General features: G+C 43.3%; 1 protein-coding gene across 7 annotated transcripts in view; it reads right to left on the bottom strand.

The window, feature by feature from the left end:
- Positions 1-27,301, bottom strand: part of rerea (arginine-glutamic acid dipeptide (RE) repeats a) — a 529,737-nt gene that overhangs the window by 102,009 nt on the left and 400,427 nt on the right. For all 7 annotated transcript variants that reach the window (XM_080215241.1, XM_080215245.1, XM_080215246.1 and 4 more), the window contains one exon: positions 512-592. In XM_080215241.1, the coding sequence (XP_080071367.1) occupies positions 512-592 (81 nt within the window). The remainder of the gene's footprint in view (positions 1-511; positions 593-27,301) is intronic.

Genomic DNA, 27,301 nt, shown 5'->3' with positions numbered 1-27,301 from the left:
TGGGTTTGTCTGAAGACTAAACAAACCGGGGTGGGGGAGAAACACGGTGGAAAAGTAGGGGCGGCAGATGAGCTGCAGGAAGGTCAACTTGTACACCAGCCTCCCCTGAAAAACATTACACAATAGTGTACAAGTTCCTCACAGCGGACAGCGAGGGGGGAGAAAAAAATTCGAGCGCTGTCGGCAATAAATTAAATTGCTTGCAGTTTAAACAGTACACATAACGCAAATGCCCCTAATAAAACTATTCTTCCTGCAGTTGGAGGTACACTATTTTTTAACAACTATTAGATAAATGGCACCTGCACCAGCACATTACTAATTAAACATTTTTAAGGTTATTTACTTGAAATTACTTTTGTTGATAAACCATACCACTCTGCTCCCCCTCAAATCTCCACAACAAGTTTTAGAAGCCACAATCAAGAGGAGAAACAGCCAATCGAACAGCAGCAAATTGATTACCAGAAAACCAACACAGATCAATTAAATAGAGGGAGAAAAGACTCACCGTCTCCTTATTAGGAAGCAGCTCCTTGCGAATCCTGAAGAAGTTCTTGCCGTACTGTCTCAATCCCTTAATGAAGCGTTTCTATTGGGGAGAAAAGAGGAGTCAGCAAAGGGGAGGCAGGGTGAAAAATTTAAAATAAAAAAAACGCAAACAGCCTTTTTTGTTTAGGCTCGGCAACGAGGGAGAAAGAAAATACACCAAGGGGAAGGGAGGAAAATGGCGGAAATTGCACTGCACACAGCTCCTTTTTTCTTTACGAGCCACTGATCTCTCAGACTGGAGGCACCCTACATAATCCAGACAACACACAGCGCAGGGGAGGCTTTGCACTTCGACAGGGGCTTGGCCTGACTTCAGCAAGCCATGACAACAATTAAAGCACAAAAGGAAAGCCAGAAGGAACCTTTTCTCTCTCTCTTTTCTCCCAGTAATGTCAGTGTGCCGTCAGTAAGTGGCAGAGGGGGAGCACACAAGCGAGAAATACCTTGTCACTCTCTTGCTCTAACACTACAAAGGGGGTGGTTTACATGCGATCCCTTGCTGGGCTCTCTCTCTCTCTCTCTCGTCTCCGGCCAGACATAAAAGCTGGCATGGATCACTGATTCCCAACAGCCCAGAGTAGATACTCAAAGAAAGAAAGATACATAGTGAAGCCCTCCGCCAGGCAACTGTGTTGCCAAGTCGTTTCTGCAACACTCCCCCCGCCCCCCGCGCCCCCAGTACTTCCCTGTAATCTCATTAACTAACTCTTTGCATTTGACCAGTGACTGCAGAAATCCATTCATAAGGAAAATCAGGAAGACACATCAACAATCTAAATGAGTTTGACTTGTTCCTTGTCAAAGATAACGGACGTTAATGACTCGCTCTGGCGAGGATTACAACCAAGTCCGATCGCGAACCTGACCCGATCAACCATTCCACCAACTCTACCCAACATCACAATGATTTCAGTTTCCAGTTCACAAAAGTTCCCTTTCCTGCTGGCTATTTAGTAAACCGGCTTTCAAGGAACTAAGCCACTGGTTAGCTGCGTTTCTTAAATAGTTTCAGGTGAAGTTTTTTGAGATGAAGGTATTTGTTCTGTGTAAAGATGAAAATCGCCTAAGTGCCGGAGGACCATGGCTTCTCTCCCCGCTTTCGAAGAGACATGAGGTGAAGATGCCACCATTGGACTGGGGTGGGCACAGTAAGAAGTCTCACAACAACAGGTTAAAGTCCAACAGGTTTATTTGGAATCACAAGCTTTCTGACTGCTGCTCCATAACTGATGAAGGAGCAGTGCACTAAAAGCAAGTGATTCCAAATAAATCTGTTGAACTTTAACTTGGTAGTGTGAAACTCCCTTGAAAAACAGGGAAAGAGAGAGAGCTGACTTGTAGTGATTTAACCTAAGGATCACTACACCTCAGGTGAGGAGCAAGATTGAGAAGACCATAAGCTTTAGCAGTAGAATTTGGCCTAGAGTTTGTTCTGCCATTTGATCATTGCTGATAAGTTTCTCAACTCCATTCTCCTGCCCTTCTCCGTAACCTTTGATCCCCATACCAATCAAGAACCTATCTATCACTATTTCAAACGTACTCAATGATCTGGCAGAGAGAATGAGAAGGTGGAGCCTTCACGGATAACCTCAGCCAGAACTGAACCCATACTGTTGGCATCACTTTGCATCACAAACCAACTGCCCAGCTAGCTGAGCAGCATGGTGGCAAAGTGGTTAGCACTGCTGCCTCACAGTGTCAGGGACACAGGTTCAACTCTGGCTTCGGGTCACTGTCCCTGTGGAGTCCGCACATTCTCCCTGTGGGTTTTCTTCGGGTGCTCCAGTTTCCTCCCACAATCCAAAGATGTGAGGGTTAGGTTGATTGGCCATGCCACGTTAACCCTAGTGTCAGGGAGATCAGCAGGGTAAATATGAGGGGTTATGGGGATAGGGTCTGGTTGGGATTGTAGTTGGTGTAAACTCGATGGGCTGAATGGCCTCCTTCTGCACTGTAGAGATTCTATGGGCTAACCAACCCACCAAACCAAAAGGGTAATCGGCACATTTGCATTTTCCGCTGATGGCTCAGCAGATAAGAGCACGGCAGTGTAAGGGACATAGCATGAAAACTGCACGTCCAATACCCAATGTCAATCATTTTCAACTGAGACAGCGAACAGCAAAATAAAAACAGAAAGTGTTGGATAAACTCAGCAGGTCTGGCAGCATCTGTGGAGACAGAAATGGAGTCCAATATGACCCTTCTACAGAACAGTTTCGTATCAGCCAAATGGGCCTTTACTCTCTCCACAGGTGCTGCCAGACCTGCTGAGTTGATCCAGCATTTTCTGTTTTTATTTCAGATTTCCCGCATCTGCATATTTTGCCTTTGTTTGAGCAGTAAACAATGAACTGCTGCAACTGAGTTCAATAACTGTGGGAGTAGGAAGTAGAACCATGAATGTACCTCTGAGCTGGAGAGTTCTCCCAACATTGGGCGAGGACAATGCTGCCATTTTATAAGTGAAAGTTCAGGCTAGATGTTGTAGCAGCACTCTCACCTTCTGAGAAACTGACGGAGCTTTGCATTGTCGGAGGTGTTTTCTTTAGGATGGGATGCTAAACGCCTGACTGTTCTCTCAGGGGATTTTAAAAATCTCAAGGCATTATTCAAAGAGCAGGAAGTTCTCCTGGTAGCCCGACTAATATTTATCTCTTAATCAACACCAGCAAAACAGACTACATGTTAATGCTCTCTGCTGTTTTGGGACATTGCTGTGTGCAAATTGCCTATTTTATTCTTCACGTTACAAAAGTGACAGTGCGGTTCTTGTTTGTGACGTGCAGTGGAATGTTCTGAAGTTGAGGAAGGCACTTTATAAATGCTAGTTCTTTTTCACTAATCCATTACCCAAAGTACCCACATATAAAAGTAAATTACTGCAGCTGCTAGAATCTGAAACCAGAAGTCAAAGACAAAGGGTCATCTGGACTTGAAACGTCAGCTCTTTTTTCTCCTTACAGATGCTGCCAGACCTGCTGAGGTTTTCCAGCATTTTCATCAAAAGTTCCCATATTTGGGTAAGACCAGAGAACTGCATAAGTTATCATCCGGAAGAGGAGTGACTGGAAGCACCAAATCATTCGGAGATTTTTGTAAAAGTGAAGGGTTTAATGCAGCTGTTTGGAGTTATCAGAATGGTTCATCTCTCCCACCACCTTTCACATTTCCCTAGTCAGATCAATGTTTATAAACTGCAGTTCCCCAATTTTTGTCACAATGATAGAAAGAGAATAAAGGACCCAGTTCCATGGAAGCACTAGGACTGTTGGGATTGAATTTTCTCAGCCCCATGACAGCAGGCTCGGTGGGCTGGGAAAATAAGATGGGAACCTCGTTAGATCAGCTTCCCAATGCATTCCCACCACCAGGAAAGTTTTCCAAGGGTGGACGGGAATCTGGATTGCCTCAAGCACTGCACAAAAGGGAAGTAGTTAAAACAACTAGAGAACAAATAAAGTCCCATTTTGCGGTTGCCTGGCTTGTACAGAGGGCACTGCTCGAGTGAAGGATGCCTCCCTGCAGCAGGCTGGGAGAACCAAGGAAACCATGGGCTCCATATCCCAAATACAGGCCATAGTCAGAAATGGCAGCCCAAACAATTCATCAGGAACATTTTCCCTTCACTTTGATGGATCTAATGGCTTTGGCCCTAAAATCTTACCCTTAAATTCTCGCCCTAGAGAGTGCATCAACGTTAGTCTCCTTTCTGCCTCAGCACCATCTACCTGTTCTGTTGGCACTGCAAAGAGGACAGAGTTACTGGCCCTCTGATTGCCGGAAACCCAAATGCCCTCCTTAATAGGATGGCAAATGCAGAAGCAGAGACTGCCTCCAGGTACTGTTGGATGTGCTGCCAGTGTGTATTGATTTGGGTCACCCTTTTGTTCCAAAACTGTCCTCCCCTGAGCATCTCGAAGTACTTCTATGTTGCATACTGGACTGAAAACCCAAAGCATGACTGTTTGAATAGCCAATAATTATGAAGAATATACCATATGCAATTGATCTCATGGTTATTTGAGGTGCAGAATGATTGCCATATAGTGGCAAGGTGGCACAGTGGTTAGCATTGCTGTCTTACAGTGCCAGAGACCGGGGTTTGACTCCCAGCCTTGGATGACTGTCTGTGTGGAGTTTGCACATTCTCCCCATGTCTGTGTGGGTTTCCTCTGGGTGTTCTGATTTCCTCCCAAAGATGTGCAGTTTAGGTGGATTAGCCGTGCTAAATTTCCTCTTAGTGTCCAAAGATGTGTATGTTCTGTGGATTAGCCATGGTAAATGCATTGTAAATTATGAGGATAGGGCATGGGCTGGATCTGGGTAAGATTCTCAGCACAGACATGATGGGCTGAATGGCCTCCTTCCACATTTTAGGGATTCTATGATTCTACGGTTCACCATACAACAGGGATACACTTCAGAAATAATTAATTGAGGTACTTTTGTCACATTTTAATGAGAAAGATACTATATCAATACAAATACAGGAGAACGTTTTTATCTTTGTCTGCTAAATGGGAAAACCATTCTCTTTAGATGAGAATAAACAAAACAAATTAAATCTCAAGAATATAATAATAACAGATATTAATTGCATATTTGAAACTGAAAGTCAGATTACAGAAGTGTTTGCATTGCGCAAAACCACTCTCAGTTGAGACCTGTAGCCATTCAGTCAAAGTCAGACACTTCGGTAAAGTTTGGATCACTAGTTTACTAATACAGCTCTCAAGGGCAGCCACATCTGATACTATGCACATAATTACATTGTTAAGGATTTGCTGTTGTAGGGTTTGGTTGTTAATCCTCAAAATATGATTATAACAAAGCATTCTGCCTACAGGCTGTAGCAATACAGGTAACTCAGTTATATTAAGTTCAATTTAATACGAACACCCAAACTGCAGAATGTTCTGATCCCTTCGATATGGCTAAAAGCAAAATAAATATTTTGCAGGTAAACACTGGTTAACTTTTTAAAAAAATGTTAGTTTCAAACTTATTTTCCAACTTAACTGAAATGTATCTTAAATCAACAGAGCAATAGAATTCAAAACACTACTGCAATGTATTCATTGTTTCTTCTTTTCAAGTTGAAAAAGATGAATTGTTTCATATTATAGTAGCAATACTTTGTGTAAAACTGATTTTTATACTGCTGACCTATTGTATAGAACAGCCAAGAAAAAAAATACTTCTCAAAAATTGTCAAGCAGCCTTTAAGAATAATTATTACATATCTTTTGTAACTAACTAGCAAAGAACTGGGAATATTGATTACATTTTCCAAAGATAATTTAGCCTGTTAACTTTGGCACTAATCACATTAGAGTGTTTTTTTCAACCAAATCCAACTTAAATATATGTGAGGTTAATTAAATTTGGAATAATGACAAAGAATTAGAGTGTACACATTTTTTACTTCATCTTATAGATGGGGAATGTGGATACGAGACCAGAAAGCAGATACAAAACAGCAAGGTGAGTTGGACAGGCCAAAGACCTTTCCAATGATCATCAACAAAACTGATTTCTGAGTCACTCGCTTGCTGTTTTTTTCTGGGATCCTGCTGTGCACAAAGTGGCCACAGTTTTCCTACAGAACAATCACTATACTTTTCAAGTTATTACTTGCAGTGTAAAGCGTTCTCTGATATTTCTGAGGCATGAAAATATCTTCCTTTCTTCTCCCAATATTATTGGGCTGTGCAATATTATATTGTTCTACTGGAAGCATCATTTCAAAAAGTCAGCAGTCAGCACGCATAATAGAGGATATTCCAGGAATTTCAATGAAGCAGGGAAGAAAGAAACATACCACAGATGCTGGATATCTGAACTAAAAAAGGGAAAGGGATCCAGTTAACGTTTCAGATCCATGACCTTTCCTCAGACAAAGAGACACAGTTCCGAAATGATAACCAAACAATTTTCCTCTCCCTGCAGACACTGTTTTGCTTGCTGAGTGCTTCCAGCATTTTCTGTTTTTACTTCAGGGTTTCATGTGCTTTTGTTGTCAAGTCAAAATTTTCCTCGCATTTAGAATGCGTGCTTATATTTTCACCACACAATATTTATGCAAGATGGCTGCACGTTTCAGGCTTACCACAAACACATTATTAGATGGCCTGATAAATAAAAACAGGATGCGTGAACTGCTACAATGGCAAAGCTTCCTATTTAATTCTGACCAACCTCAGTGGAATACATATTTGCCCTGCGTCAGACCACTGCTGTACCTATCTTGGTTAATTAGGCCTGAATGCAAAGTATATCTGGAGAGGTAACCTGTAATTACACCTGAACATTTGGTCTTTGGCTCATTTAATTGCTACACCTTTATTATTTACCCAGCAATACTGAAGATCGTGTGTTTGTCTATAAAACGACATTCAAGTGCTGTTGCATTTTCCTATGCTCTCCTGCTTAAGGCTCCAGTTCAGCTGCCTAGCTCACTCAGCTCACAGCCTTGCTAATAAATCACCCAACAATCTGCTCTCTGAATTGCTTTGGCCATGGTTTGATTGCTCCAGCCCATGTTGCCAAGCAACAGCACAGGAGAGAAGTCAAAAGAATTGCTGACAAATGGCCAAACGGCTGAAACAACAGACTTGTCTTCAGCAGGATCTGTTCCAAAGAACTGCCTGATTTTTTTTTGCTGTTCTGGTCTCTCTGCTACATGAATGGAAAAAAAACCAAGAAGCCATTGTAATTTACACAAACTCCTTCCTCAAGAAAAAAAACGGCCATTTGTTGTGGTCAGGGTGAGATCACAACAAAAAAAATGAATGGTGTTAGATGATTTGAACAAGAAAAGTAAATATGTCTCAGTTAAATAACAGACTCCTGACAGTAATGCATACATTTAGGGGAAAATGCATGGTGTTCCTTTGAAGAAAAAGCCTCGAATGCAATAAGTTAATCTGCAAGTGGGATATTCCCAGAAAAGTCCCCTATGGCCATACTTGATCGATGATCACCTCAACTGTGCTCTTTCTTAGGCCCATATCAAATAAACCGTACCCCCCGAGCACCAGCATTTTCTCTCAACATGTACATCATTCTGCTTCATTTTTTAAAAAAAGCAGTCATTAATTCAGATTCCACCCACGTACTGAATTCAATTTTACCGTTTTTAACTTCGGCAAAAATGGTGCAACAATTCTCAAAAAAAATGGACATTTTTATTGCTTGCATATACCAAGCAATTTAAGGTAGCCTGGTCAGAGCGCTGCGCTGCAAATTCAGAGATCTGAGTGCAAATCAGTAGAATCAATTAGTAAACGTGCCTGTGCTTTTGAGAATTAGAGCTTTGCCCACTTTGGCCAGATTTGCAACGGAGAAAAAAAATCATCTGGGTCTTTTCATCTTTAGTGCCTTTGCTGGTCGGGTGGCCAAGGAGCAAAACAGGCAGCCTTTGTGAAGCTGTCCATTTGTTGGAATATCTCACCTTACAGGCAAAGTAGGTAAGCCTGATTTTACTTTTGTGTTTGGGGAGGGTGGGTGTGGAAGAAAAGGGGGCAAATTTGGCAGAGATGTTTCAAAGTTAGCAGCAGATACAAACATGTGAAAATATTCATGTTCTCAGAAAGCTAAATGTACTCAATAGTCAAATGTCCAGTCAACTCTTGATTGGGGTACTTAAAAGTTTATTTGTGCTCATTCTTACACATAAAAGAACCCTGTATTCAGGTAAACTATTAGATTGTACATTAAGCAAATGTAAAATTGTGTATTTTAACAAAATTTATAAATGCTGCTCAATATAAAGGCTAAGTTTTGTTTTACACAAATCAAACAAGCCAGCGACAAACTATTCCACCAGGATGGGTAATAGTAGCTTGGTTACCAGCAAATAATCTATGGTCATAGAGCACAATGTGAAAGTATACGCACTTGGCTATCTACCTGGCTGCCATTACGTATCGTTGTGGCACTTATTTTGTTACACAGTGACAGACAGGGTGCTGAGCATCAAGTACAACTAGTTTTTAATGCTCCAATGAGTCAAACCACAAAGGCATAACTTTGATATCGACAGTGTAAGACTCCATGGAAGCAGTCCAACAAGAGGAATAGAAATATCAAAAATACAAAAAGTCTCAATGGAAAAGATTGTCTGATTCATTTATAGAGCTGTTAGGGGGCTTTAAGGAGAATTTCACCACTGTAATCGTTACTGTAAATGAAAAGAACCAGTTTTTAAAAAAAAACTTGCATGTCTATTTTCTTTTGAAGTAAAATATGATTAGTGCTAACCAGATGAAAAGAAACACTTTTCACTGTATATATTTGCTGAACAGAAACAGTTCAGGAAAGTATGAGATTACGGCCACCTTGCATGTGTAATTTATTCTAACCACACAAAACAAATGGACCAGAACTACCTTCTCTACAGATCACCAAGAGTTCAAAGGAATCTATGCCCCTGCTTTCACTATAACAAAGTACCTGCTCCAACGATGAACATTCTCTTAATGATTCTCTCAAACATTTTGTGGTACTGCTACCAGCTAAATCACAACAAGCACAATAATTCCAGGGTAGCACGGGGGCTGGCACTGCTGCTTCACAGCGCCAGGATCCAGGTTCGATTCTTGGTTTGGGTCACTGTCTGTGGGGAATCTGCACATTCTCCCCGTGTCTGCTTGGGTTTCCTCCGGATGCCCCAGTTTCCTCCCACAGTCTAAAAGACATGCTGATTAGGTGCATTGCCCATGTTAAATCATCCCTCAGTGTACCCAAACAGGCACCAGTGTGTGGAGACTTGGGGATTTTCATAGTAACTTCATTGTAGCGTTAATGTAAGCCTACTTGTGACACTAATAAATAAACTTTAATTACCATGGTGCACGAGAACATTGTAAAAATACAACTTCCATTCATTTATACTTCACAAATGTTAACATTTTATCTAACTAGAATTCAGTATTGACAGTATTCAATGTGTTTACTCCAGCTGCTAGAGAGCTTCTGCTTCAGAGGAGTTAGGTATTCATAAGAGCAAACACAATATTCAACAGATTCACCCACAGTCATCCAGATTTGAAGTTTCTGTGAGTAGTTGAGCAGTTGAACTTCCGAGCTTAAAAAAGAGAAATCTTTCTGAATGTACAACAAAATTTGCAATGGGGGAGGGGGGGGGGTCCCCATAGAAAGCAAAAGAGAAAATGCTGGAAAATCTCAGCAAGTCTGGCAGCATCTGTAAGGAGAGAAAAGAGCTGACGTTGAGTCCAGACAACCCTTTGTCAAAGCTAAAAGGCACAGAAAGTGGGAGATATTTATATTGTTGGGTGAGGGGATGAAAGATGAGTCATAGTCACAGAAACCAGGGGAAAAGACTACTAATGGTAATGCAAAGAGAGAATAAAAGGTGTGAATGGCCAAACAGTGAACAAACTGAAACCAGAAATTAAGCTGTGACAGGTGAAGGGGGCAAGCAAACTGAAATCAGAAATTAAGCTGTGACAGATGAGGTGGGGGGGGGGGGGGTTTTGGATGGGACAGAGGTAAAATTTAGAAAAGGGGAAGCAAAGGGGGAGAAAAGATAAGGGCAGGAGGATAAAATAGGGAGAAAGGTTGTGGGGAGAAGAAAAATGAAGAAAGACAATAAAAAAAAAGGTAGAGAACAGTAAAAAGAATAAATAAAATGAAAACAAAGGGGTCGAGGTGGGGTAGAGCAAATCATCTGAAGTTGTTGAATTTGATGTTTAGACCGGAAGGCTGTAATGTGCCCAGCCTGAAGATGAGATGCTGTTCCTCCAGTTTGCGTTGAGCTTCACTGGAACATTGCAGCAGGCCAAGAACAGACAGGGGAGCAGGATTGTGAGTTAAAATGGCAAGCAACCTGCAGGTCAGCGTCCTGATTGCGCATGGACCGAAGGTGCTCAGCAAAGCGATCATCCAGTCTACGCTCGGTCTCCACCATTCTCCTCCACCTGGCTGAACTTGTTTTAATTCTCAACAACAACTCCTTTAACTCGTTTCACTTTCTCCAAATCAAAGGAATAGCAATGCTTACCCGCATAATGCTTGTCTTTTTATGAGGTATGTGGAACATTCCTTGTTCCAGCCTTACCCAGGTTCCCTTCCACAACTCCTTTACCAATACACAGATGACTACTTTGGTGCTAATTCATGCTCTCATCCAGGCCTCGAAAAATTCATCAACTTTGCTTCCTGTTTCCACCCCTCCATTGCCTTCACCTGGTCCACCTCAGACACTTCCCTTCCCTTCCTTGACTTTTTTGTCTCCATTTCTGACAATAGATTACCTACCAATATCCAATACAAACCCATTGACTCCCACAGCTATCTGGACTACAGCTCTTCCTGTAAGGACTCCATCCCTTTCTCTCAGCTCCTTGCCTCCGTCGCATTTATTCCGAAGTGGTGCTTCTAATATGTGCTACTTTTTCCTCAACTGGAATCCCATCTACAGTTGTCGACAGAGCCCTCAACAGCGTGCAGTCCATCTCCCATGCCATGACCCTCACTCCCTCCCCGAACAAGGATAGAGTACCCCTTGTTCTCACATTTCACCCCACCAGCCTCCGCATGCAAAGCATAATCCACTGGCATTTTCACCACCACCAAACATATCTTCCCTTCACTCCCTCTGTTAGCATTCCGCAGAGATTGTTCCCTCCGGGATAACCTAGTCCATTCCTCCACTATACCCAACACCTTTCCTGTCACTCATGGCATCTTCCCATGCAATTGCAAAAGGTGCAACACCTGTCCCTTTACCTCTTCTACGCTTACCATCCAAGGTCCTAAACATTCGTTCCAGGTTAAGCAGTACTTCACTTGCACCTCTTTCAATTTGATCTACTGCATTCGCTGCTCCCAATATGGTTTCTATATTGGAGAGACCAAGCACAGACTGATGATTGCGTTGCTGAGCACCTTCGGTCCACGCGCAATCAGGACCCTGACCTTCCGCTTGCTTGCCATTTTAACACACGATCCTGCTCCAATGACCATGTTTGTCCTTGGCTTGCTGCAATGTTCCTGTGAAGCTCAACGCAAACTGGAGGAACAGCATCTCATCTTCTGGCTAGGCACTTTACAGCCTTCCAGTCTCAACAACAAATTCAACAACTTCAGATGATTTGCTCCATCCCACCTTGACCCCTTTGTTTTCACTTTATTTATTTATTTTTACTGTTTTCTACCTTTTATTTCTTTATTGTCTTTCTTCATTTTTTTTCTCCCCACCAACCTTTCTCTCTATTTTATTCCCCTTCCCTTATCTTTTCTCCCCCTTTGCTTCCCCTTTTCTAAATTTCACCACTGATCCATCCATTTCCCTCCACCCGCCCCACAGCCTCCCCCCCACATCTTCATCTATTACAGATTACCCTCTGGTTACAGCCTCTCTGCCGTTTGGCTGTTCACACCTTCTATTCTCTCTATGGGCTGCCATTAGCAGCCTTTCCCCTGGTTTCTGTGGCCATGACTCATCTTTCACTCCCTTACCCTGCAGTTTAAACATTTTCCACTTTCTATGCCTTTTAGCTTTGACAAAGGGTCTTCTGGAGTCGAAACGTCAGCTCTTTTTTCTACTTACAGATAAGGCCAAACCTGCTGAGATTTTTCCAGCATTTTCTCTTTTAGTTTCAGGTTCCAGCATCTGAGTTACTTACTTTAGCTCCATAAAAAGTTAGTCTTCTAAAACTTATATGGTAGAGATGGCAATAATGGACTTCTGCCAATTTTATATTAGTGTGCAATGGCTACTGACACAGAAAAATCCATTCTTGTCTAATTAATTGCAAAAAAACTCATTAAATATAATTGAGTAATTTTCCACAAATTTGGACAGACACACTGCTAGTCAAGTGAAAATGCATCAACTTTTGTCTGCTTCATGGTGAAGCTATAAAATAATTGCCAAAGGGTTGACAGCAGCAGAGGATATAAAGTTTTGAGCAAAGCCTCCTCCTCACATATTTATTTGATGTAGTTAGACCCAAGCTTGTTGACAATGCAGCACCCAATTTCTTGTCTGTTAACGATAAGAACTAGGAGGTCAGGAGATGCAGGAAGAAGGTCGATGATCTCCATACCCAACAGGTTCCTGAGCTAACATTCGGCTGGCAGCAGCAGAGGTATTTAAGAAAAAAAAGAAAAATCTACAAAAAACAAAAATGGCCGGCACGGTGGCACAGTGTTTAGCACTGCTGCCTCAATGCCAGAGACCTGGATTCAACTTCTGGCTTGGGTCACTGTCTATGTGGACTTTGCGCATTCTCCCTGTATCTGCGTGGGGTTTCCTCCGGGTGCTCCAGTTTCCTCCCACAGTCCAAAAGACATGCTGGTTAGGTGCATCAACCTGAACAGGCGCTGGAGTGTGGCGAATAGGGAAATTTCACAGTAACTTCATTGCAGTCTTAACGTAAGCCTTACTTGTGACTAATAAATAGACTTTAAATTTAACAGGCGAGACTGCCCAATTGGGCAGGCAATCATTGCCTCATTCATAGTTATGGAGGTTTACAGCATGGAAACAGGCCCTTCGGCCCAACGTGTCCATGCCGCCCAGTTTTTAACCAGTTAAGATAGTCCCAATTGCCCATGTTTGGCCCATATCCCTCTATACCCATCTCACCCATGTAATTGTCTAAATGCTTTTTAAAAGACAAAATTGTACCTGCCCCAATTACTACCTCTGGTAGATTGTACTTACAACTATTAAATAAATAAGCTTTAATAAACTTTGCAGTCCCTACCAGCAGAACTCACTGTCAGCCTGCTTTTGGTTATCTTCCAATAGTTAACTCTGAACAGCACTGCAAGTAGCTCAGGACCAAGGAAGCAGTCCAGGAAGGCAAGAAAATCCTGAAAGAAAAACACTTCTCATAACTTGAAAAAAAAATGATGTGTTCCAATACACTCTGTGCCCAAAGAACCCAAACAAGAAAACAGATTAATTTTCCAAAAATCAATTCATTTTTCAGTTCTGTCTCACAGGTATTGACTTTGCCAATATTTTGTGCGCTTAAACCACTGACCTTCCACTGATCATGTTTGCATGATTAGTAAGAAACCAGTGGCGATGAGTGTCAGTCAGCGATGTCAGTACAACTTCTCATTACCAGGAGATCAAAAGAGAAAAAAAAAACACATACGCTGAAAATCTGGAATATAAACAGGAAATACTGAGAATAGACAGCCGATCTGCGAGAACTGAAAGTGATGAAAGGAGTCAGTAATTCAGGAGATCTTTCCATTCAAGACATTAACATGTCTTTCCTCTTTCAGAACCTGACAGATTCGCTATACATTTGCAGCATTTTCAGTCCTTATTCTTTGCCACATCTTCATGTCTTTGTCACATCTAGGCTCACCAACATTTTTACAAGATAATTACGGTATCATTTTTCCAGAATGGTCTTAAAGGGTCTCACCCTATAACACCAAACTGATCATTCAAATGATTGCAAGGATTTTATCTCTACTATGTTTGGGAGTCCCTTCCATGCACTGACCACTTTATGAAGCATTTCTTGGTTATGTCTTAAATTTGCCTTTTAGAGTTAAAGAAATCAGGCAGGAGTAGGGTGTATGGCGTGCCACACTTGTTGAGCCACTCAGTAAATCTTCAATCTCAATTCCACATTCTCAAAATCTCCTACAATCCAACATTCTATCTGAATGTACTTGACTGAATATCCACAATCCTCTGCGGTAGAGTTCCAAAGATTCAAAATCCCTCACTGTCTGAGTGAAGAAATTTCTTATCTCAATCTGAAATGGCCAAATCCTTGCCCTGTGACTACTTCCCCTAGTTCTAGATTCTACAGCCAAAGGAAACATCCTCTCAGCATTTAGCCTGCCAATCCCTCACCGAAGCTTGCATTCTTCTGAATTCCAAAGAATAATGGCCCATTCTATTAAATCTTTCCACACAAAACAACCCTCTGAATCCAGGAACCAATCCAGTTAACCAGAACAGTACACAGCCCTTCAGGTGTAGTCTTGCCAAAGTCATATATAATTCCAGCAAGACTTCCTTAGTTCTGTGTTTCAACTGCCTTGCAATAAAAGCCAACATAACATTTGCTTTCCTAATTCTTTGCTGCATGTAAACTTGTGTTGTGCACCAAAATTGCTTTGAACTGCAATATTTAATAGCTTCTCACTATTTAAAAAAAATTATGCTTTTCTATTCACCTTACCAAAGTGAATAACCCTATACTTCCCAACATTTAAAATAAATGTTTATGGGATGTGGGTGTCACTGGCTAGGCAGCATTTATTGTCCATCCCTAATTACCCTTGCGAGGTGGTGGTGAGCTGCCGTCTTGAACTGATGCAGTCCCTGAGGTGTACGTATACCCATAGTGATGGTAGGGAGGGAGTTCCAGGATTTTGACCCAGCGACAGTGAAGGGACGATGGTGTATTTCTAAGTCAGGATAGCAAGTGGCTTGGAGGCAAACTTCCAGGTGATGCTATTCCCATGCGCCTGCTGGATTTTGTTTGGGCTGTTCCCCTTCCTTTTGGGGAGCTTCCCCTTTTACTTTGTCCTGATTTAACTTCAGTTTGTTTATTTGGTGTAACCTTAAAAGGGGCCATGTGCCTGCTGCCCTATTCCTTCTAGATGGTGCTGGTCATGAGTTTGGAAGGCGCTGCCTAAGGAGCCTTGGTGAGTTCCTCTATTTTACTTGACAGGCCACTTTCTTGCCTGTTCACTTAACCTAACTATAACCTTTGTTGAAACTGTGTCTAAATTCCCATTTAACTTTGCATCAGCAGCAAACTTGGATACATTTGGTTCTTACATCTAAGACATTACTCCAGATTGTGTTACAGACAGGGGAAGGAATAAACTGAAATCCCCTATTCTTCTTTCTTTCTGTATAAAATCAGGGTAATTTATTTTTGTAAAGGTCAATGTGTGTGTTCCCAATCTCCCATTAGTAGAGGGTCAATTTAAAAGTCATCAGCAGCAGACTTGATAGTGGACAATCAAACAACTCACAGAGGAGGCTCCACAATATCCCCTTCCTCAATGATGGAAAAGCCCAGCACATTTTACTTTGTCCTGATTTAACTTCAGTTTGTTTATTTGGTGTAACCTTAAAAGGGGCCATGTGCCTGCTGCCCTATTCCTTCTAGATGGTGCTGGTCATGAGTTTGGAAGGCGCTGCCTAAGGAGCCTTGGTGAGTTCCTCTATTTTACTTGACAGGCCACTTTCTTGCCTGTTCACTTAACCTAACTATAACCTTTGTTGAAACTGTGTCTAAATTCCCATTTAACTTTGCATCAGCAGCAAACTTGGATACATTTGGTTCTTACATCTAAGACATTACTCCAGATTGTGTTACAGACAGGGGAAGGAATAAACTGAAATCCCCTATTCTTCTTTCTTTCTGTATAAAATCAGGGTAAGGCGAACAGTGACCACAAGTCCGTCTACTTTAGGATAAAAATGGAAAGGGACGAGTGCCGTCCAAGCGGGAGTGTGCTGAACTGGGGAAAGGCGAGCTATGGCAGGATTAGGAGGGAGCTGCAGCAAACTGACTGGGAGGGGCTGTTAGCTGGCAAGTCCACGGTTGGCAAGTGGGAGGCTTTTAGGGACAAAATGAAATGGTTGCAGGGGAGGTTTGTTCCGGTTAAGCGAAAGGATGGGAAAGGTAGGATTAGAGAGCCGTGGATTACGGGGGATATTGAAGACTTGGTTAGGAAGAAGAGGGAGGCGTATGATAGGTCAAAACAAATGGGTACGGAGTGTGCGCTGGAGGAATATAAAGAGAGTAGGAGGGAGCTAAAAAGGGGAATTAGAAGGGCGAAGAGAGGGCATGAGATGGCTTTGGCCGGTAGGATTAAGGATAATCCTAAGGCATTTTATTCCTATATTAGAGGCAAGAGAGTAGTTAGAGGGAAAATTGGTCCTCTTAGGGACAAGAGTGGAGAGTTGTGTATTGAGTCGGAGGGAATGGGGGAGCTCCTGAATGAATACTTTGCGTCGGTATTCACGAAGGAGAGGGGTTCGGAATCGTGCGGTCTCTTGGAGGGAGCGGAGGTTCAGTTGCAGGATATAGTTATTACGAGAGAGGAAGTGCTAGGGCTTTTAGGTAGCGTAAGGACGGATAAAGCTCCGGGGCCTGATGGTATTTATCCCAGGCTGCTTAGGGAGGCGAAAGATGAAATTGCTGGGCCTCTGGCGCACATCTTTGTCTCTTCTTTGGACACAGGTGAGGTCCCAGAAGACTGGAGGGTAGCAAATGTGGTCCCGTTGTTCAAAAAAGGTAGTAGGGATAACCCTGGGAATTATAGGCCAGTGAGTTTGACGTTGGTGGTAGGGAAGTTAATGGAAAAAATACTTAGGGGTAGGATGTATGAGCATTTGGAGTGTTGCGATCTGATTAGGGATACGCAACATGGCTTTGTTAGAGGGAGGTCTTGCCTTACGAATCTGGTGGAATTCTTTGAGGAGGTGACAAAAACGGTTGACGATGGGAGAGCCGTTGATGTCATCTACATGGATTTCAGTAAGGCGTTTGACAAAGTCCCTCACGGTAGGCTGGTAGAAAAGGTTAAGGCGCATGGGATACGAGGCCAGGTAGTTAGGTGGATTGAGAACTGGTTGGGAAATAGGAGACAGAGGGTAGTTGTGGAGGGTACCTTGTCGGGCTGGAGGCCAGTGACCAGTGGTGTGCCGCAGGGCTCGGTACTGGGACCTCTCCTCTTTGTAGTCTACATAAATGACTTAGAAGAGGGAGTAGGTGGTGTGATCAGCAAGTTTGCTGATGACACCAAGATGGCAGGGTTGGCGGGTACAGAACTGGATTGTCAGGTGATACAACAGGATATAGATAGGTTGGTGCAGTGGGCAGATAGGTGGCAGATGGCATTTAATCCTGACAAATGCGAGGTGATGCATTTTGGAAGGAATAATGCAGAGAGGAGTTATGTGATAAAAGGTAGGCCGATTAGGAGTATAGACGTACAGAGAGACCTGGGAGTGCAGGTCCACAAATCCATGAAGGTTGTGTCACAAGTGGAGAACGTTGTTAGGAAGGCTTATGGGATGTTAGCCTTTATAGGAAGGGGCTTAGAGTATAAAAGCTGCCGTCTAATGCTTCAGTTATACAGAACGTTGGTTAGACCGCATTTGGAGTACTGCGTCCAGTTCTGGTCACCTTATTACCGGAAGGACGTGGAGTCTCTGGAAAGGGTGCAGAGGAGGTTTACCAGGATGTTGCCTGGCATGGGGGGACTGGGTTACGAGGAGAGACTGAAGAGACTGGGGCTATTCTCCTTGGAAAGAAGGAGATTGAGAGGGGACATGATAGAGGTATATAAGATACTGAAGGGAATAGATAGAGTTAAGAGTGAGAGACTGCTCCCTAGACTGGATACGAACACAAGAGGTCATCAATTAAGGGTGAGGGGGGGAGGTATAATTTGGAGGTAAGAGGAAGGTTCTTTACACAGAGAGTTGTGGGGGTCTGGAATGCGCTACCGAGTAGGGTGGTGGAGGCAGGCACGTTGGACTCGTTTAAGATGCAGTTAGATAGGCATATGAGTGAAACGGGAATGGAGGGATATGGTAGGGGCTATTAAATAGGGTAAACCTCGGGAGACACCGGAAGGGCAGGCTGTATAACTAATATGTTTTGTCTTTATTCCACAGGTGGAGGTCCACCTCGTGTCAAGCGAGGGGCATGCACACGGCGGGTTGTGCGTGGGCTGCTCTTGGAAGTCCAGGAGTGGCCTAGTACTTCATGTCGGTGTGTGTGCTTGATCCTGGACCGATAGACGGGCTCCACAACAGCTCAGTGACTAGCACTGCTAGCTGTGCAGATACATGGATTTGGGCCTGTGTCTGTGGGAGTTTGCGCATTCTCCCTGTGGTTGCGTGGGTTTCCTCCGGGCGCTCCGGTTTCCTCCCACACCCCAAAGATGTGCTCTTAGGCTAATTGGTTTCCACCAAATTGACACTATTTCTTCCCTGAATCTGACTGAGTAGGGTCCCATTCGTAGACATGCAGGGTAGAATAGGTGTAGGGCGATGCGGCGGCGCGGGCTCGTTGGGCCGAAGGGCCTGTTTCCCGTGCTGGGTTGTTCTTTGTTCTTTGTTTATTAGTTCAAAAGAAAAAGCTGAGGCATTTGCAATAATCTTCACCAGAAGAGCCAAGTGGATAATCCTTCTCAGAGGTCCTCAGCAGCACAGAAGCTAGTCTCCAGCCAATTTGATTCATTCCACGTGCACTGGACACTGCAAAGGCTATGGATCTTGACAATATTCCAGCAATAGTGTGAAGTTAAAAAAGGGTTTTTTAAAATAATCATGTTCTCTGGTCTGTAAGCAGACCTTTTCAGTCTCTTTTCTCGTTGCTGCTGAGCCATCTGGAGAAGACCTTTTATTGTGACTTCAACGGCATAAATGGGGTTTTGTTTATTTTTATTATGGGCCCCAAATACTTTCTGGGATTGTTTTATGACCATGCAATGTAAGGGGTAGACAGATCAGGTGACATGACAGGAGCTCTCTCATTTTCAGTTTTGAGCTGCAGTTTGGGTTTAGAAGGGAGTGGACATCAGACTGAAAGTAGTATTTCTCGTTCTCTCTGGTAGTGGAAATTCTGCTGGTTAGCTGAAAGCAAGGCTTCTTGCCTTCCTGGAATGGAAAATCTGCTGTTGGTGATTGGCTTGCCCCTGGCATTCTGGGGAGCTGTTCTGACTTCAAACTGTTCTGGGTGTATCCAAAGGGCTGCTAGAACTCAAGGCTGAGAAGTCAGGGTTTCAATTCTCCAATCAAGGGACTGAAGCTGTTCTGACTCCAAGCTTGTCTGTGTGGGCCTCAAGAGAGTTGCAGCACTCAACCAAAGTACTCAGTTCCAATATTACATGAACATTAGTCTTTGCTGTGTTAAACCTGTGATATAAGTTCTGTGTATGGGATTTGCTTCATTGGAACAGTTTTTAGCTGTTAAGATTTATACAATATAATGGTTGTCTTGTTTCTGTTTGCAATTGGTGTAAGTTATTGCTAATTTTCTTTCCATACATGTTAATTGTATCCTTAAATAAACTTTATTTGATAAAAGCTCCCTAGAGGGTTGGCTGAATCATACCTGAAGTGGAGTGGCTCACGCTTACCATAGCCAAATTCAAAATGCAAAACTTATGATCCAGGCGGACTTCATAGAACACTTTGGAGTTTCTGACCTGAATTGTAACAACAGTATTTGTGCTACAGAATTATGGTGCCCCAACCCAAGCTGTTCCAGTACAGCTAAAACACTGGCATCTACCTGGCAATGTGCAAAGTTGCCTAGGTATGCCCTGTACCTGCAAAAAGGACAAATCCAACCCAGCCAATTATCGTCCCATTAGTCTATTCTCAACCACCAGTGAAGCGATGGAAGGGCTCATCAACAGTGTAATTAAGCAGTATTTGGTTAACAACAGCCTGCTCACTGTTGTTCAGTTTGGATTCCACCGGGGCTACTCAACTCTTGACCTCATTACAGCTTTGGTTCAAACATGGACAAAAGAACTGAATCTCAGAAGTGGGGCGAGAGTGACTACGCTTGACATCATTTGACTGAGTATGGCAACAAGGAGCCCTAGCAAAAATGGAGTCAATGGAAATTAAGGAGATGAATCTCTGCTGGTTGGACTGATAGCTAGCACAAAAGAGATGGTTGTAATTGTTGGAGGTCAATCATCTCACTCCAGGACATCACGTCAGAAGTTCAGGAGGTGGAGCGACCAGGGTTCAACCATCATCAGTTTCTTCATCAATGCCCTCCCTTCAATCATGAGATGAGAAGTGTGGGTGTCGCTAATGACTGGACAATGTTTAGCACCATTCGCAACTCCTCAAATGCTGAAGCAGTCCATGTCCAAATCTAGCAAGACTTGGACAACAGAGAGGCTTGGACTGACAAGTGGCAAGCAACAATTACATCACACAAGTGCCAGATGACAACCGTCTGTAATAAGAGAAAAGCTAACTATTGCCCCTTACCATAAAATAGCATTAGCATCATTGAATCCCCCACTATCAACACCATTGACCAGAAACTCAACTAGACTAGCCACATAAACATTGTGGTTGCAAGAACAGATCAGAGGCTAGGAATCCTGTGGCAAGTAACTTACCTCCTTACTTTTCAAAGCCCATCCATAATGTATGAGGCACAAGTCAAGAGTGTAATGGATTATTCCCCATTTGCCTAAGAGCTCCAACAACACTCAAGAAGCTTGCATCATCCATGACGAAGTAGCCCACTTAACTGACATCCTGTCCACACACATCTACTCTCTTAAGAACATAAGAACATAAGAAATAGGAGCAGGAGTAGGCCATCTAGCCCTTCGAGCCTGCCCCGCCATTCAATAAGATCATGGCTGATCTGTCGTGGCTCAGTTCCACTTTCCCGCCCTCTCCCCATAACCCTTAATCCCCTCTCTTATCAAAAACCCATCAACCTGCGTCTTAAAAATATTTAGCGAGGCAGCCTCCACCACTTCAACGGGCAGAGAATTCCAGAGATTCACCACCCTTTGAGTGAAGAAGTTCCTCCTCAACTCCGTTCTAAACCGCCCCCCTTTTATCTTTAGGCTGTGCCCCCTAGTCCTACTGTCTTTTTTGAGCGGGAAGAGTCTTTCCACCTCTATCCTATCCATCCCATTCATCATCTTATATATATAGTTGGTGGCGTTACAGCAAATAGGGTCCAGGTGAAGGCTGGGATGAAAGCACTTTATCTGAATGCACGAAGCATTCGGAATAAAGTGGATGAGCTGGTGGCGCAGATCGACACAAATGGATACGATCTGGTGGCCATTACAGAGACGTGGCTGCAGGGTGACAGGGACTGGGAGCTGAATGTACAGGGCTATCAAGTGTTTAGGAAGGATAGGCAGGAGGGAAAAGGGGGGGGCGTAGCTCTGCTGATTAAGGATAGCATCACGCTGGTAGCAAGGGATGATACTGGAGCCAAGGAGCAGAGGGTGGAATCGTTGTGGGTGGAGATTAGGAACAGCAAAGGGAGGAAGACGCTGGTGGGTGTCGTCTATAGGCCTCCGAATAATGATCTGGAGGTGGGGCGGGCTGTTAACGCGCAAATAAGTGTGGCGTGCAGGAATGGGACGGCCGTAGTTATGGGGGATTTCAATCTGCATATTGATTGGTCAACCCATGTTGGACGCGGGGGGCTCGAGGAAGAGTTCTTGGAATGCTGCCGGGATAGTTTCCTGGAACAGTGTGTGTTGGAGCCGACGAGGGAGCGAGCTATCTTGGATCTGGTGCTATGTAATGAGGCGGGTAGAATTAGGGACCTTGTGGTGAAGGATCCTCTTGGGGAGAGTGATCATTGTATGGTGGAGTTTCTGGTGCAGATGGAAGAGGAGAAAGTGGGTTCCCGGACACGTGTCCTTTGTTTGAATAGAGGGGAGTACGGTAGGACGAGGGAAGAATTGGCGAATGTGGACTGGGGGAGCGCGTTGGAGGGAGGGTCTGTTGAGGAGCAGTGGAGGATCTTTAAGGAGATCTTTCTTGGTGCTCAGCAGAAATTTATTCCGATGGTCAAAAAGGATAGTAGGAGGAGAGGTAATAAGCCGTGGATAACGAAGGAGGTGAAGGAAAGTGTTAAACTAAAAGCGGAGGAATTTAGAGTAGCTAAGAGTAGTGGGCGAGAAGAGGATTGGGAGAGGTTTAAATGTCAACAAAGATTGACAAAGAAGTTGATAAAGAAGGGTAGGAGAAGCTATGAAGCTGGGCTAGCGCTTAATATAAAAAAGGATAGCAAGAGTTTTTATAAATATATAAAAAGGAAGAGGCTGGCTAGGGTGAATGTTGGTCCTTCAGAGGATGAGAAAGGGGATCTAGTGGTAGGGGATGGGGATATGGCTAAGGTATTGAATAACTTTTTTGTTTCTGTCTTCACGGAGGAGGACGTGAATAATTTGCCGGGTGTTAGCGATGGAAAGGTGGTAGGACTGGAGGGTCTTAATGACATTACTGTTACTAGAGAGGCGGTGCTCGACAGACTGGAGGGGCTGATTGTGGACAAGTCCCCAGGACCAGATGGAATGCATCCGAGGGTTCTGAAAGAAATGGCAGAGGTGATAGTGGATGCCTTGGTGGTTATTTTCCAGACGTCGCTGGATTCCGGGGAAGTGCTGGATGATTGGAAAACGGCTAATGTTACGCCGTTGTTTAAGAAGGGTGCCAGGCAAAAGGCGGGGAATTATAGGCCGGTTAGTTTAACGTCTGTGGTAAGTAAAATGTTAGAATCTGTCATTAAGGAGGAAATTGCGAGGCATCTTGAAGGGAATTGCTTGATAGAGCAGACACAGCACGGTTTCATTAAAGGGAAGTCGTGTCTGACAAATTTACTGGAGTTCTATGAGGATGCATCTCGGGCGGTGGATAGAGGAGAGCCGGTGGATGTGGTCTTTCTAGATTTTCAGAAGGCGTTTGACAAAGTGCCTCACAAGAGGTTATTGCAGAAGGTCGAGGGACATGGAGTTGGGGGTAGGGTGTTAGCGTGGATAGAGGATTGGTTGTCAAATAGGAGGCAGAGAGTGGGGGTCAACGGGTGCTATTCGGATTGGCGGATGGTGACTAGTGGAGTGCCCCAGGGGTCGGTGCTGGGGCCTCAGCTTTTTACCATTTATATAGATGATCTGGAGGAGGGAACCGAGTATAGAGTGTCGAAATTTGCTGATGACACCAAGATTGGGGGAACGGCAAATTGTGCGGAGGGTGTGGAGAGTCTGCAGAAGGATCTAGATAGGCTGGGCTCTTCCAGTAGAGGGGTGTCTACCATCCACAAGATGCACAGCAGGAACTCACTAAGGTTCTTCGGACAGCACTTGTCAAACCCACAACCACTACTATCTAAAAGGACATGGGCAGCAGATACATGGGAACAGCACTACCTCCAACTCAATCACCATCCTGAATTAGAAATATATTGCTGATCCTTCATTGTCACTGGGTCAAAATGCTGGAACTCCCTCCCTACCAGTACAATGGGTGCATCACCACTATATTGTCTTTAAGTCAGAGATAGATAGGTTCTTGATTAATAAGGGGATCGGGGGTTATGCCGAAAAGGCAGGAGAACGGGGATGAAAAAAAATCGGCCATGATTGAATGGCAGAACAGACTTGATGGGCCGAGTGGTCTAATTCTGCTTCTATGTCTTAATGTCTTACATGGACGGCAGTGATTCATGAATGAAGCTCAGCACCACTTTCGCAAGAACAACTAGGGATAGGCAATGAATGTAGGCCCAGCCAGTGAAGACCCATTACTTGAATGAATTAAAAAAAAACCGAGGGGGGATTATTCACACATACTCTGGAAAGTCTAATGCTAATTCAATCACGCTCAAGAAAGAGACAATTGAAGAAGGCAGTGCACTTCTACATGTATTAAAACCAAACAGATGTGTTCGCAGTTACACATCTTTGAAGTCCAGTGAAAGAGAGAGTTCGAGCAAATTCAGATAGTTGGGGATCAGATCCAGATTAACTGAAACATTCCTCTGAAGGGAAGATGGTTCAGCAGGTCATGCAGACAGGCACTGATAATCATTGTAACCTGAGATCCAATTTCTTTACAGGTGAACTTGGAACTTTTCAATATCAGGCTGGAAAAGGTTTTTCTAAAAGACTTTCAAGTCTCCCAGTTCTTGAAAGGCAAATTGGCATAACTTTCTCTGTTCTGCGGGCTGCCAAGGTCTCTTCTGGGTTTTGGAATGAAAGATTTTCAGTATCAGAGAACAGTTTCAATCACATTTTTATTAATCTTCATCAGAGCCCCCAAGGCTTTGGTAAGAATTGGTGAGGGACCAAATAGCGTATTGTTTAAAGTAGACAAAGTTTGAGATTTAAGACACTCGCTCAGTAAGTAAAGTCACACAATCCCACAGGTTTTAAACAAACAGAAATAAAATTTACTGTACAAGTTCAGAAAGATGAAACAGTTTACAATATCTATCCTATACACATTAATGATTAATATGAGGTAGGTGCGAATTAACAAGCAAACAGTGGTCAAAAATACATCAGTCTATACAATAAATGGCAGATGCAACCAAAATAGGATCCATGGATTTCTCAACAACCCACCCAGATGTCTACAAATATAGAGTCAGCCAATCTCAGTGCAACACTCACTCTCGCACACAAGTGATTTCAGTCTTCATCTTTGATGATCTAACCTCTCCAAAGATTGCTCCAACTTAGATGGCATTAACGATGGCCCGCATTGCAGGGTTTCAGTGTCATTTCCCGAGATTCCATTCCCATGGATTTGAGTCTGCACTCAAGAACCAACTCACAAACACAAATTCAAATCGGGTGACACGGTAGCACAGCAGTTAGCAGTGCTGCTTTACAGCTCCAGGGACCTGGGTTCAATTCTCGGTTTGGGTCACTGTCTGTGTGGAGTTTGCACATTCTCCCTGTGTCTGCATGGGTTTCCTTCGGGTGCTCCGGTTTCCTCCCACAGTCCAAAGATGTGAGAGTTAGGTAGATTGGCCATGCTAAATTGCCCCTTAATGTCCTGAGATGCCTAGGTTAGAGGGATTAGCGGGTAAATGTGTGGGGTTGTTGGGTAGAGAGGGGGTAAGGGCAGGGTGGGATTGTGGACTGCACAGACTCGATAGGCCAAATGGCCTGATTTTGCATTGTAGGGTTTCTATGATTCTACGACATCTTCGACCAGTTCGAACAGAACATGAGAGACATAGAGGTTCCAACTACTGTTCCAAAGGATTATCCTTGATCTAATGGCTCAAACTTTTACAGTTTGTTTTTAAATTTCTTGCTAGTTTACGTCCTGCGATTTCTAAAACTCTCCCAATCCTCAAGCTTATTCTTTTTGGCAGTATTATACGCCTGTTCTTTTAATCTAACCTAGTTAGCCATGGATATAGCACTTTCCCTGTGGAGTTTTAAATTCTCCCTGCAATATATATTTTAGTTGTATGAACTCATGTTCATTTGCAGTACTTTCACAGTTCTGCATTCGCCATCTCCAAACTGCTTACTATCTTGTATACTAATGCTTTTAAAACTAAAATGACTGAGTTGCCTTATGATTCCAATCTCTTAACACTCGATCCCAGTTTCTGTGTTCTTCTCTGCTCTGCCTCCTATTCATATCAGTGACCAAAGCCAAACCATGTGTTCAAGGTCACGATGCGCTATTATTAGCCTTCCAAAGCCCATCAAAATTCACCTCAATGTAAAATACTTGGACCAATCCTATCCTGCACTACATCTCTCCAGTCTTGCAGCACTGTATATGCCAATCATCACTGGCTCTCCATCTGCCAATGTACTGAATTCAAAAGCCAGCACTATAAATCCCTCCAAAGTTTTGAGTAATTAGAACTACTAGCGTGTTAAACTACTTAGAATTATTAGTTGGAAGTGACTTAGGACAAATGTATACTTGCAATTGGTATATGCAAATTACTTGCAAGATAATCAAAAGTATAATTGCTCATGCCATGCATCAGTCAGGAAGTCAGTACACCACCTCATGGAAGGCAGGCTTCCCTGCTATAGCTTGAATGAAAACCAATTTAAAACTCAGGGGGACGAGGGTCAGGGATAGCTGGGTTGCTATTGTCTGCCCCCCAACAGCGTCTAATTGCAAATTCCTCTAGACCTACTTGCCAGTGCATGCCATCCACTCTTTTGACTCTGTTCTCCTGCACATCCCTCATTCCATTCTGCTTCATCTTTGGCAGCCAAGCCAAGCCAAGCCCTGCATACAAGCACCCACAATCCTTCTTGCCATGTCATCTCTCTCCCCACTTTTAAAAGTCTCCATTATTCGCTCCATGCTAAGGCCTTCAGGCAGCTCACAAATGTCTTCACCTGCTTCTGCACTGCTCAATTTCTACTCTTATGTATCTCAGAATATTTATCACAATAAACATGTTTCATAAGTGCAAGCTTTATTGAACACAATGATTAAATGGGGCATTTTTTTATATTAAAGACAGCCTCTGGGGAAAGATGGCAGTGTTGTGGCAATGTCACTAGAAGAGGAGTAATCCAAAGGCCCAGGCTAACGCTGATAATAACTGTTCAAATCCCACCACCACAACTGGTAAAATTTGAAGTCAATTAATAAAATCCAGGATATAAACCGAGTCTCAGTCATGGTAAACATGACAATCTAGCTCAACGTTACTGCTACTTTATTTGCTTACATAACTATCATTGAAACTGAAAGTAACTCATTGTATATCAAAAAAGACAGTAGGACTAGGGGGCACAGCCTAAAGATAAAGGGGAGGCGGTTTAGAACGGAGTTGAGGAGGAACTTCTTCACTCAAAGGGTGGTGAATCTCTGGAATTCTCTGCCCGTTGAAGTGGTGGAGGCTGCCTCGCTAAATATTTTTAAGAAGCGGGTTGATGGGTTTTTGATAAGAGAAGGGATTAAGGGTTATGGGGAGAGGGCGGGAAAGTGGAACTGAGCCACGACAGATCAGCCATGATCTTATTGAATGGCGGGGCAGGCTCGAAGGGCTAGATGGCCTACTCCTGCTCCTATTTCTTATGTTCTTATGTTCTTATGTTCTTATATGAAGAACTTTGAGATATTTGAGATATGTAAAATAAGGTATAATGCTACTACTTTCAGCAGCACTTTATAAATTATGTTAATTTAGCCATACAACGTTCGCATTTTTATCACTATGAAACCACTTTGTATGCATGGAATTACTCTAAAATTCTGCTG

This window comes from Carcharhinus amblyrhynchos, chromosome 30 (genome assembly GCF_965287045.1).
Source record: "Carcharhinus amblyrhynchos chromosome 30, sCarAmb.v2.hapA, whole genome shotgun sequence".
In the NCBI taxonomy this organism is placed as follows: Eukaryota; Metazoa; Chordata; class Chondrichthyes; order Carcharhiniformes; family Carcharhinidae; genus Carcharhinus; species Carcharhinus amblyrhynchos.
Note: the sequence above shows the minus strand (reverse complement) of the source record. Positions and strands in the feature narration are given on the sequence as shown.